Source organism: Salvelinus alpinus, chromosome 17, assembly GCF_045679555.1.
Source record: "Salvelinus alpinus chromosome 17, SLU_Salpinus.1, whole genome shotgun sequence".
Lineage (NCBI taxonomy): Eukaryota > Metazoa > Chordata > Actinopteri > Salmoniformes > Salmonidae > Salvelinus > Salvelinus alpinus.
The window spans coordinates 11,784,644-11,794,610 of record NC_092102.1 but is presented as its reverse complement, the minus strand read 5'-3'; the positions used below and the strand labels follow the sequence as shown (position 1 = coordinate 11,794,610).

At 42.8% G+C, this 9,967-nt stretch overlaps 1 protein-coding gene across 2 annotated transcripts; it reads left to right on the top strand.

Annotated features, from left to right (window-relative positions):
- Positions 1 to 356: 356 nt before the first annotated feature.
- Positions 357 to 5,150, top strand: LOC139542124 (keratin, type I cytoskeletal 18-like). 2 transcript variants are annotated; one of them, XM_071347186.1, is made up of 7 exons: positions 357 to 896; positions 2,831 to 2,913; positions 3,129 to 3,285; positions 3,642 to 3,806; positions 3,938 to 4,063; positions 4,210 to 4,430; positions 4,656 to 5,150. In XM_071347186.1, exons 1-7 carry the CDS (start codon positions 459 to 461, stop codon positions 4,774 to 4,776), a joined length of 1,311 nt encoding a protein of 436 aa, XP_071203287.1. In that variant the 5' UTR covers positions 357 to 458; the 3' UTR covers positions 4,777 to 5,150. The 2 variants fall into 2 exon arrangements, with proteins under 2 accessions (XP_071203287.1, XP_071203288.1); XM_071347187.1 differs by having other exon boundaries at positions 362 to 896; positions 4,210 to 4,446.
- The last annotated feature ends 4,817 nt before the right edge of the window (positions 5,151 to 9,967 follow it).

The window sequence follows — 9,967 nt, the reverse complement described above, 5'->3', positions numbered from 1 at the left end:
GCACATGATTAATTACAAATATGTATAAACAGAAAATATTTCTGATCACCATCATTCAGTTTGACCCGTCCATACTTATTCTGTGACATTACAATTAAAGAGATGGCAATCTCAAATTACCAACGGATTTTGACAGGAAAAGCTACAGACTGAGGCAAACAAAAATAGTACCATATCACTCACATTTGAAGAAGTGTACATTAGAGTTTCACTTTTGAGAGAGCAAAGCCAGACATGAGGACAAAGGAGTATGAAAACTGCTTTTGGGGCATAGAGGAGAGAGGGAGGGAACTTGGGCAGAGGGGAGTGTCTAGTGGGAGGGACTGTGGGGGCCTGCAGGCTTATATAGTTAGAACGGCTTCCTCTCTGCCCCTGCTCTGTGTGTCTGTGTGCTCCGGTTTCTGCTGACCCACTCTTAACTCTCTGTGCCTCTTTCAGTCTCTCTCGTTCCAACGAAAATGAGTGTCAAACGAAGCAGCGTCAGGGGACCTGGTAGTGGGTACAGCCAATCCATCACTCGCAGCTCGGCTGCTCCCGCCTACCGGGCCGCCAGCACCTATGGTGGGGCTGGGGGTCAGGGGACCCGCATCTCTTCTGTGTCCTACTCAGGTGTGCGCAGCGGGATGGGAGGGATGGGGATGGGAGGCTCCGGGGGCTCCATGTCCAGCAGCATCCAGGTGAACGCCAGCGGGGACACCGCTCACATCATGGGCAATGAGAAGTTTGCCATGCAGAACCTCAACGACCGTCTGGCCTCTTACCTGGAGATGGTGAGGAACCTGGAGCAGGCCAATGGCAAACTGGAGCTGAAGATCAGGGAGGCCATGGAGAAGAGAGGCCCAGACGTCAACGACTACAGCCGCTACAACGCCATCTTGGATGACCTGAGGAAGAAGGTGAGAGGGCTGTGGGAGGAAGGAAGGTACTATTGGCTAATATTAGAGATGCTGGAGAATCTATACTATAGAGCTTTAGGGAAGTAATGTATCTTTCAAATGCAAGTTCACTGTCCTAGAATAGCTGACCCAACGGATAGGACAGTAACAGAGTGTCATAATGTAGTTTGGGAGTGAAAGAGGGAAGACAGTGGCCCTACTTAATTTCCTTGTCAGGTTATTCCCCTTGGTAGTAAAGACCCAGGTCAGCTGGTTTGTTCATTAGAGCCGTGCTGATCAGTGATGGCAGTGTGCCAGCATCTCCAGGCAGAAGGCCAAAGGCAGACATAAAGCAATAAGAAGGGGAATTCCAAGGGGCTCTGCTAGCTGACTTTCGACATGGCCAGAGTTCTGGGTCCAGCTAGCTTTTTTGGAACACAGAGATGGTTAGCAATAAAAGGATTATCGATGATATACTGTAACCACTGACAAGTTTCCCCATGAAAGCAAGGATAGCTGTTACAGTTCAAGAGGTTGTTTTTACAATTGTCTCTCTGCTTTGGTGAGTGTATAAAAGTTAAATGGAAATACAATTCACTAGTATCGATGAGAGAGAAGGGAACTCACACCTTATAGTACTATTTGATGGTGTGGTCCTTTTAGGGTGGAGCATGGTAATGAGTTTCGGAGTCAATGTGTGCCATTAAAAAGTTGTCCATCTAACCGTCTAAGTAATTCCAATCCCATTCATCTGATAGTGTTACATTCATATATATATATATATACTTAAGAATTGACATGTGGGTTTGTAATGCCTTTATTTGTGTACACTGTAGGAAAATTCTGTGAGTCATCCAACTGTAAATGAGAGCTGATGATACTTCAAAATAGGCTAATTATCTGGGTGGAAAATACTGTTATAAATCAAATTATAGCCCTAATGCATTTGCAACAAGTTACTGTTGTACTTTAGAGTATACAGCAAATCCTTTATACTACATTACATTTTTTATTAAAAAAATACATATCTGAAAAACTCTTTCCATTGGATTCTGGAAGATTCTAGTCATCCTACTATGGTTTGGCCATTTGGACCTTGCTGAAGCAACATGCCAAAGTAACAACCCAAAGTGACAGAGTAACTATGCAAAATATGGAGATCATATGGTAGATGTCAGATACCAATAGCGAAAGACAAAATGCAAATAGGACAGACTATCCCCACAGCATTCCTATTGCTTTGTCCTTTGAAAAGAAAATCTGAATAAGGACGTTGAACTCAGCCTTGAAAAATAAAAGAAATGGTAAAAGCAACATGAGTGGTTTAAATATTTGTTTAGTCTGCTGCTCTTGTTTTGGCTCTCATTATGAAGCCTTGCATAAAGGGTTGGGGGAGGAAGGGAGTTTGGGCTGATGTTTGCCTTGCTATTAATGCTTGTCTTTGTTGGCTTTACCAACTGCCCATGGTCTCTAATTGACCCCCGACTCCATAGATTAGAGTCCCAACAGGTTTATTTTTCTTTGTCATGATACCAGGATGTGGTTGTTAGTTCAAATGTTCATCCTTCAAAAAACAAGGCTCATCTTGCCAGGAACAACAGGATATCCAACCCCAGTAGCCATCCCACACACACACACACCAACCTCCCACCTGATGCAAATCCGCTGCCTTCTTCCTGGCACATCAACTAGCTCACCAGCAGCTTGGCTGTTTGTTAATGATTGCCCAGATTGTGTAACCTGCACGCGCATCCATCCCCACCCTTATCTACTGTACCATGGAGAGCAAACACTGTGGCTGTGGGGTAGCTGGCCTTCACTGCTCCGGCTTCGGAATTCCCACACCTGCCTTTTCACTTTGATACTCATTACAGAAAAGGATTGAAACTGTTGTGAAAAAAAAATGACATTAAAAAGCGTGTTGACTTTAACTCATTCCTCCTCGTCATTGGTAGGTGTTTGATGCCACAAAAGACAACGCCCGTCTGTGTCTTCAGATCGACAATGCACGCTTGGCTGCTGATGACTTCAGGGTGAAGTAAGTCATGCTTAGTAGAGCACAAAACCATCAGTCGGTTGCTGACACACCTTAATTAACGGCGGCGTGATGAACATCCAATGAAAACAAAACAAAGACAGTTGATGTGCCAAATTATCTGCATACCCTCTATACTATTAGTGACACTTTAGAGAATATTCCACCGTAGCTCTCCAGGTCACTGTATCTGATGCTGTTTTCTGTGTGTCTTGCAGGTTCGAGTCCGAGCTGTCCATCCGGCAGTCTGTTGAAGCTGACATTGTTGGCCTGAGGAAGGTCATTGATGACACCAACATGGGCCGCATGAACCTGGAGAGCGAGATCGAGTCTCTGAAGGAGGAGCTCATCTTCCTGAAGAAGAACCACGACAACGTAAGCTCTTGACCCAACCCCACCCCTCAACCACCAAACCATATATAATACACATGACCCAACCTCACCTCTCTTGCACCCCCAAATGTATATTTACCATATTCCTTGTCATTACAATGGTTTAGCAAGAGTAAGACCTAGCATGCCTACATAAGAGACAAAGTCAACCTTACTGTATAAACAGGGGTGTTTTGTGTGAGAACTTTTGGATTTAGCGGTAGGTGCGGCGCAACCTAGGATTCCCCCAGGGCTCCCCTTGAGTACCCAAACAAACGGCCTAAACATGGACGCTGACTTCAGTCTTCAAAACATATTGCTTAATGAATGTTAACGTTGTTGTCCATTTGGCCAAACAGGAGGTGATGGAGATGCGTAACATGATCTCCCAGTCTGGAGTGCAGGTGGATGTGGATGCTCCTAAGGGACAGGACCTGGCCGCTATCATGGCTGAGGTCCGGGCCAAGTATGAGAAGGAGGCCCTGAAGAACCAGGAGGAGCTCAAAGCATGGCACGAAACACGGGTAACACCTAGCAGCATAATCATTTGAAAACAGTGCTGACTTTAAAGTGAAACCGTCACATGCACAGCCACAGAAACGCCCTCTTAACCATTGATTTTTAAACTGACATCTATATCCTCTCTCCCTTCCAGATCACAGAGGTGCAGTCTGTGGTGTCACAGAACACAGAGGCCCTGCAGGGTGCACACACGGAGATCAATGACCTCCGCAGACAGCTACAGACACTGGAGATTGAGCTGGACTCACAGAAGAGCTTGGTAAGATCCCTCAATAACACTATACTCGACCAGCCAGTGTGTACAAAATACATCACGGCATCAATGCCATTGGTTAATGTTCATGTTAATTTACAAGTCCAACCACCTGTCCTGACGGTCTTCCTCTTTCTCTCTCTCTCTAACAGAAAGGTTCTCTGGAGGGAACCTTGCGCGACACAGAGATGCGCTGCAACATGGAGATGGAATCCTTGAACAACATCCTCGTGGGTCTGGAGTCTGAGCTGACCAACCTCCGCTCCAACATCCAGCAGCAGACACAGGAGTACGAGCACCTGCTCAACATCAAGATGAAGCTGGAGGCGGAGATCGCCACATACAGAAGACTGCTGGACGGAGGAGACTTCAAGTGAGTAAGACAGAGGGTGAGATAGGTCTACTTCATTGGTGTGGCATGTGCACATGCCACACCAATGAAGTAGACCTGAGAAAGATAACGAGGTTTGTTGTCGGCCAAGAGACTATTGGGGTAAATGGTAATCTAAAGAGCCATTTTCTATCTTGGAGGCACAAGTAGCCATATTGAAACCAGGTTTCTGTTGGCTGACAGTTGTGAAACTCTCTCCCTCTCAAGGCTCCAGGATGCTCTGGAGGACCAGCGGACAGTGAAGACCAAGGTGATGACCGTCACACAGACTCTGGTGGACGGGAAAATTGTCTCCTCCAGCACAGAGACCAAGGAGAGGAAACAGTGAGACCACACCCATCGTTCCCCGTCATCCTTAACGTACAACACCAATCGACACCTCATAGGCATACGATAGCTTTCTTCTTATCCAGCTAGATGTTATCTCATCACTTTATTTATTTCATCATTGTTTCTTTTGGTTTTGGGTCTTAAGTGTTTTGTATCTTACGCATGTAGGCATACATACGTTTATAGTACAAATTTGGGACGAAGTTGGTTTAACTAATGTTTTAGACCTTTAAACTAGCAATTGGATGAAGTAAAATATCTGTATATCTATTAACGTTCTTTTTCTACCATTGTCATCTTAGTTTCCTTTCTGTCCAATTGAATTTGCCTGATGTGATGTACCTTCATTGTCCAATAAAACTTTTACCAGAATCTTGACTATTGTCTTTCAATGGCTGTGCACTTCTTTGAACATTTTACTCCCAACATGCACTATTGCTGCATAATAGAACAAACAGGTTTTCGCGGTTATCACTTTTCATAATGGATTGTGGTTAATGTCAAAATAGCAACTTTACTACAACAAATTGAAACTAATAACAAATGCACATTGAACAGAGAAGGACAATTATTTACACAGATGATGAAGGTGGAAGTTGTATTTGCTCTATCTTCCTCTATAGGTTAACTACTGATAGTGCTTTACAAAAGATCACATAGGTGAAAGTAATATTTGCTCTATGGGTTAGCTATGATAGTGCATTGCCGCGCCATCGTCCTCTACCCTGTTTCCAACCCAGGAGGTTTCTACCTCAGGTTCGAATACTCCGAGCTCCCCCTTCATCAGACCGCGAGAGTCTGAGGCTCCGGCCCCTTCGTCAGCCATGGTGGATTCTACGGCTGGCTCGGGTCCACCATGCCCCAGCTTCAATCGGTCCTCAAGGGGTCTCCTGAACCACTCATCAGCTGTTATCATCGGAAGCTCTATGGTGAGAAACATCTCGGTTCCTGGGGCAAAAACCATGTGTTATTCTGGGGCACGAGTACAGGACATTACTAGGCGGCTTCCTACCATTCTACGACAACTGCCGTGGGCTGACACTGTCATAATCCATAATCCTGAAACAACATTAAGGAGGGCTAGCTAGGAACTGCTGAAACTGGATTTTAAAGAATTGATTCCAGCTCTGAAAAACCCCAAAAAGCGGACGATTATTTCAGAACCTGTGCCATCGCTGGGCCGCTGCAACGAAAGATTCAGCAGGCTACTGGCATTACACATCTGGCTAAAAGACTGCTGTAGCTCTATAGGCATAACTTTCATAGAGAACTTTGACACCTTTTGGAAACAGAAAATTCTCTACAGGAACGATGGAGTCCATCTAAATCATCTTGGGTCCTGGACCATTTCAAAGCCGTGTTGAGACAATGATTTATCAGTGACCCAAACCCTCCTCAGATCATCCCTACCATTGTGTCCCTGAGTTGTCGTAGCGCTGCTGCAAATGTACATTTTCCCAGAGGTGTTGTCAGTCATTATGTAAATAACCTAATTCATCTTCCTCTAACTCCTCTGAATAAATCTGTCAATCCAACAGTTATTCCCACTAGGCACAAATGTAATGTGACATTGAATCCAAGTTTGAAACACATTCGGATTTGCAAAAAGTAATCAACCAGTACTGTTTTCAACCAGCATTTCAACCAGTGTCGCAAACATTGAAATTAGGGTAAACTTCAACATAAATACAATGACTTAACCTGACTAACAGATTGTTACGTCAATCTAATTTCAACGTAATCATCAAAACTATGTATACATTGGGGCGGCAGGTAGCCTAGTGGTTAGAGCATTGGGCCAGTAACCGGAAGGTTGCTGGATAGAATCCCTGAGCTGACAAAGTAAAAATCTGTCGTTTTGCCCTTGAGCAAGGCAGTTAACCCACTGTTCCCTGGGTGCCATGGATGTCCATTAAGGCAGCCCCCCACACCGCTCTGATTCAGAGGGGTTGGGTTAAATGCGGAAGACACATTTCAGTTGGACAACTGACCCATTTACATTGGAATTGCATTGACAAATTCACATACTGTAGAATGGTTACAAATCTCACATAGAATTTACGTGGAAATTGCAACACATTTCATGTTGTAAATACATTGAATATGCAACATCAGATCCATGTTATATTTTAGATATTGACATCAATGTATGTGATATCAACATAGGTATATTTTCCTGTTGACCTGAATATTGACTGGCTTTCATCAAGCTGTCCACTCAATTAAAAACTGCAAACTTTAACCAGTGCCTGCAACCTGGTTCAGGTTATCAGTCAACCTACCAGGGTATTTACAAACAGCACAGGAATGAAATCATCCACATGTATTGATCACATCTTTACTAACGCTACAGAAATCTGCTATAAAGTAGCATCCACATCTATTGGATGTAGTGATCATAACTTAGTACCCATATCTAGGAAAACCAAAGTTCTGAGCCTAACATAGTGTATAAGAGATAATACAAGAGATTTTGTAGTGATTTCTATGTGGTGTGTAATGAGGAACAACCAGATGCTGCACTTCACACATTTATGAAATTGCTTATACCAGTTACTAATAATGCACCTATTAACCCTTTCAGTCTCGAGACCCCAGCAAAAATCAGCTTTTCGTATACAGTGAATTCAGAAAGTATTCAGACCCCTTGACTTTTTCAACATTGTTACGTTACAGCCTTATTATAAAATTTATAAAATTATTATTTTCCCTCAATCTATACACAATACCCCATAATGACAAAGCGAAAACAGGTTTTAGACTCGGGCTATGAGGCTCGAAATTGAGCTTCTGTGGAGATGGGAGAACCTTCCAGAAGGACACCATCTCTGCAGCACTCCACCAATCATTTGTGGTAGAGTGGCCAGACTCTTCAGTAAAAGGCACCTGACAGCCCGCTTGGAGTTTGCCAAAAGGCACCTAAAGGACTCAACAATATGGAAACAATATGTTGCCAGAGAATTGAATGTTCATTTCTCTACCATAAGTCGCATCCAAAGTCATTTTCAAGAATTTGGCAGTAAGTCCAACCGGCCTCACAACCGCAGACCACGCGTAACCATGCCAGCCCAGGACATCCACATCCGGCCTCTTCACCTGTGTGATCGACTAAGACCAGCCAACAGCTGATGAAACTGAGGAGTATTTCTGTCTGTAATAAAGCCCTTTTGTGGGAAAAAACTAGTTCTGATTGGCTGAGCCTGGCTCCACAGTGGGTGGGCCTAGCTCCCAAGTGGGTGGGCCTATTCCCTCCCCGGCCCACCCATAGCAACGCACCTGCCCAGTCATGTGAAATCCATAGATTAGGGCCTAATGTATTTATTTCAATTGACTGATTTCCTTATATGTGACCGACCACCTTGATTCGGTCTTATGTAGCAAAATTTGAAATTGTGTTTTTTTTACATTGGATAAAAGCAGAGACAGAGTTACAAACGGGTACAGTATATCATACACTGCATTTGAGGAACAATGGGAAATTAATTCTGCTTTGAAAGTTGATAAACCTATAACCTCGCTTTTGAGAAGATTGCCTAGTTTCCTGAAACGGATCACATATGAACTGTAACTCAGTAAAATTGTTAAAATTGTTGCATTTCTATTTTTGTTCAGTATATGTATGTACCTTTGCACCATTGTTTTCCCACCAAAGAAATGATGACACTTCCTGAATGTGGTGACATTTTTGAAAGGGGTTGTTTTCTTAAATGGAGAATTACAACAAACTAACAGGGTGGAACGAGATATCAGGGACACACAGAATCTTTAAAAAAAAGTATAAATACAATAATCATGAAAAAAAAACTTAAAAATGTAATAATTTAACTATAAAATAATAAGAAATTTGAAATATTATTTTAAGGCTTATATTTTTCATGAAATAACACCCGGGGACATGGCAAAACTGCCTACATCCACTGAAAAAAATGCATAAAATTCCCTTGCAATATCAGATTTTTGTATATTTAAGGACAGCCTTTTGGAATACACATTTTACACTAAATAAGAAGAGATATTTCCTGGGGACAGAAAAGGCACCACATTGTAGGAATGACCCAGCTGCCACCACTATTCCAGCGCCATTTCAACTTCAACATTTTAAAATCATCAAATCACCTATGCTTAGTCTAAAACAGTGACAACCAAAATATTCCAAAAACTATTTAGTCCGATCAATGTGAGCTAAATATAATGTGGCTTTCCATTGTTCTGATTTCTGTGAGTGTGTGTAAGTAGACAAAACATGTTGCCGCACCCTACTTGCAGAGCAACGCCAATGACATCCTCCTTTTATTTATGTTGCCAAAATGGTCTATGACTCTGTCATACAGTATACACTATTAGTTTTTGTTGTCCTGGACTAAAATGCTTGCTTGCTAGCCTAACTTACTTTCATGTGCAGCTAGTTAACATTAGCCTATTGGCCCTTTCCTAAATTAGCCATGGACGGAGATAGGGATTTGGACTTGTGGTTTTACTTCAATTCTCCGTACTAGCTAATGATTATAACGGTAAATCTGATTTAACCATGAATTCATACATTGTGTGCCCGGCCTGAGAGGATGGAAGTTCAATATGTATCTAGATGTAGTATTTTTTTCTTGGTACATTTTTGGGGAAATCCTGGCTTCCCTTGGCATCCATCAGTAGCGGCCGGTGCCATTTTAAGATGAGGGAGGACAATTATTGTTTTAATGAGTATGGCCTTATTTCTATTACAGCATATTGGATGACTGTCATTCATATTCCATTCACCCAGTTCAATGTAACATCGATAGGTTCAGACTACCACATTATACTCAAATTTTCCCTATTCCCATTATGAGGTTGCTACGTACAAACTAGCCTATGAATGAAAGTTGACAACGTAGGTGCACAGGTCGAGAGATAGATTTGAAGTGATAGACAGTGACACATTCAATACCGCCTTGCACACACTTGCCTGCATCTAGCTGATCTAGGGTGTAATCATTAGTTGTAAACAAACGTTTTCTATTGGACAAATTCAGGTATGTTTATCCCAATTTTGTACCGGTTAAGAAACGTTTTTCAACAGAATCGATGGAATGAATACATCCCCTGATCACATGCAAACAGTTCACTTCCGTAGGCACATACAAACAGCTCATTATATTCCTTCTCGCATCTACACGCTCTCCTCCTCTCACCTTTTCCCTTTGCTTGTGGAT

Coding starts and splice junctions, on each gene's coding strand:
- LOC139542124 (XM_071347186.1), top strand. CDS start 459: ATGAGTGTCAAACGAAGCAGCGTCAGGGGACCTGGTAGTGGGTACAGC. Junction 3,286..3,641: donor TGAAGAAGAACCACGACAAC/GTAAGCTCTTGA, acceptor TTGGCCAAACAG/GAGGTGATGGAGATGCGTAA. Junction 3,807..3,937: donor AAGCATGGCACGAAACACGG/GTAACACCTAGC, acceptor TCTCCCTTCCAG/ATCACAGAGGTGCAGTCTGT.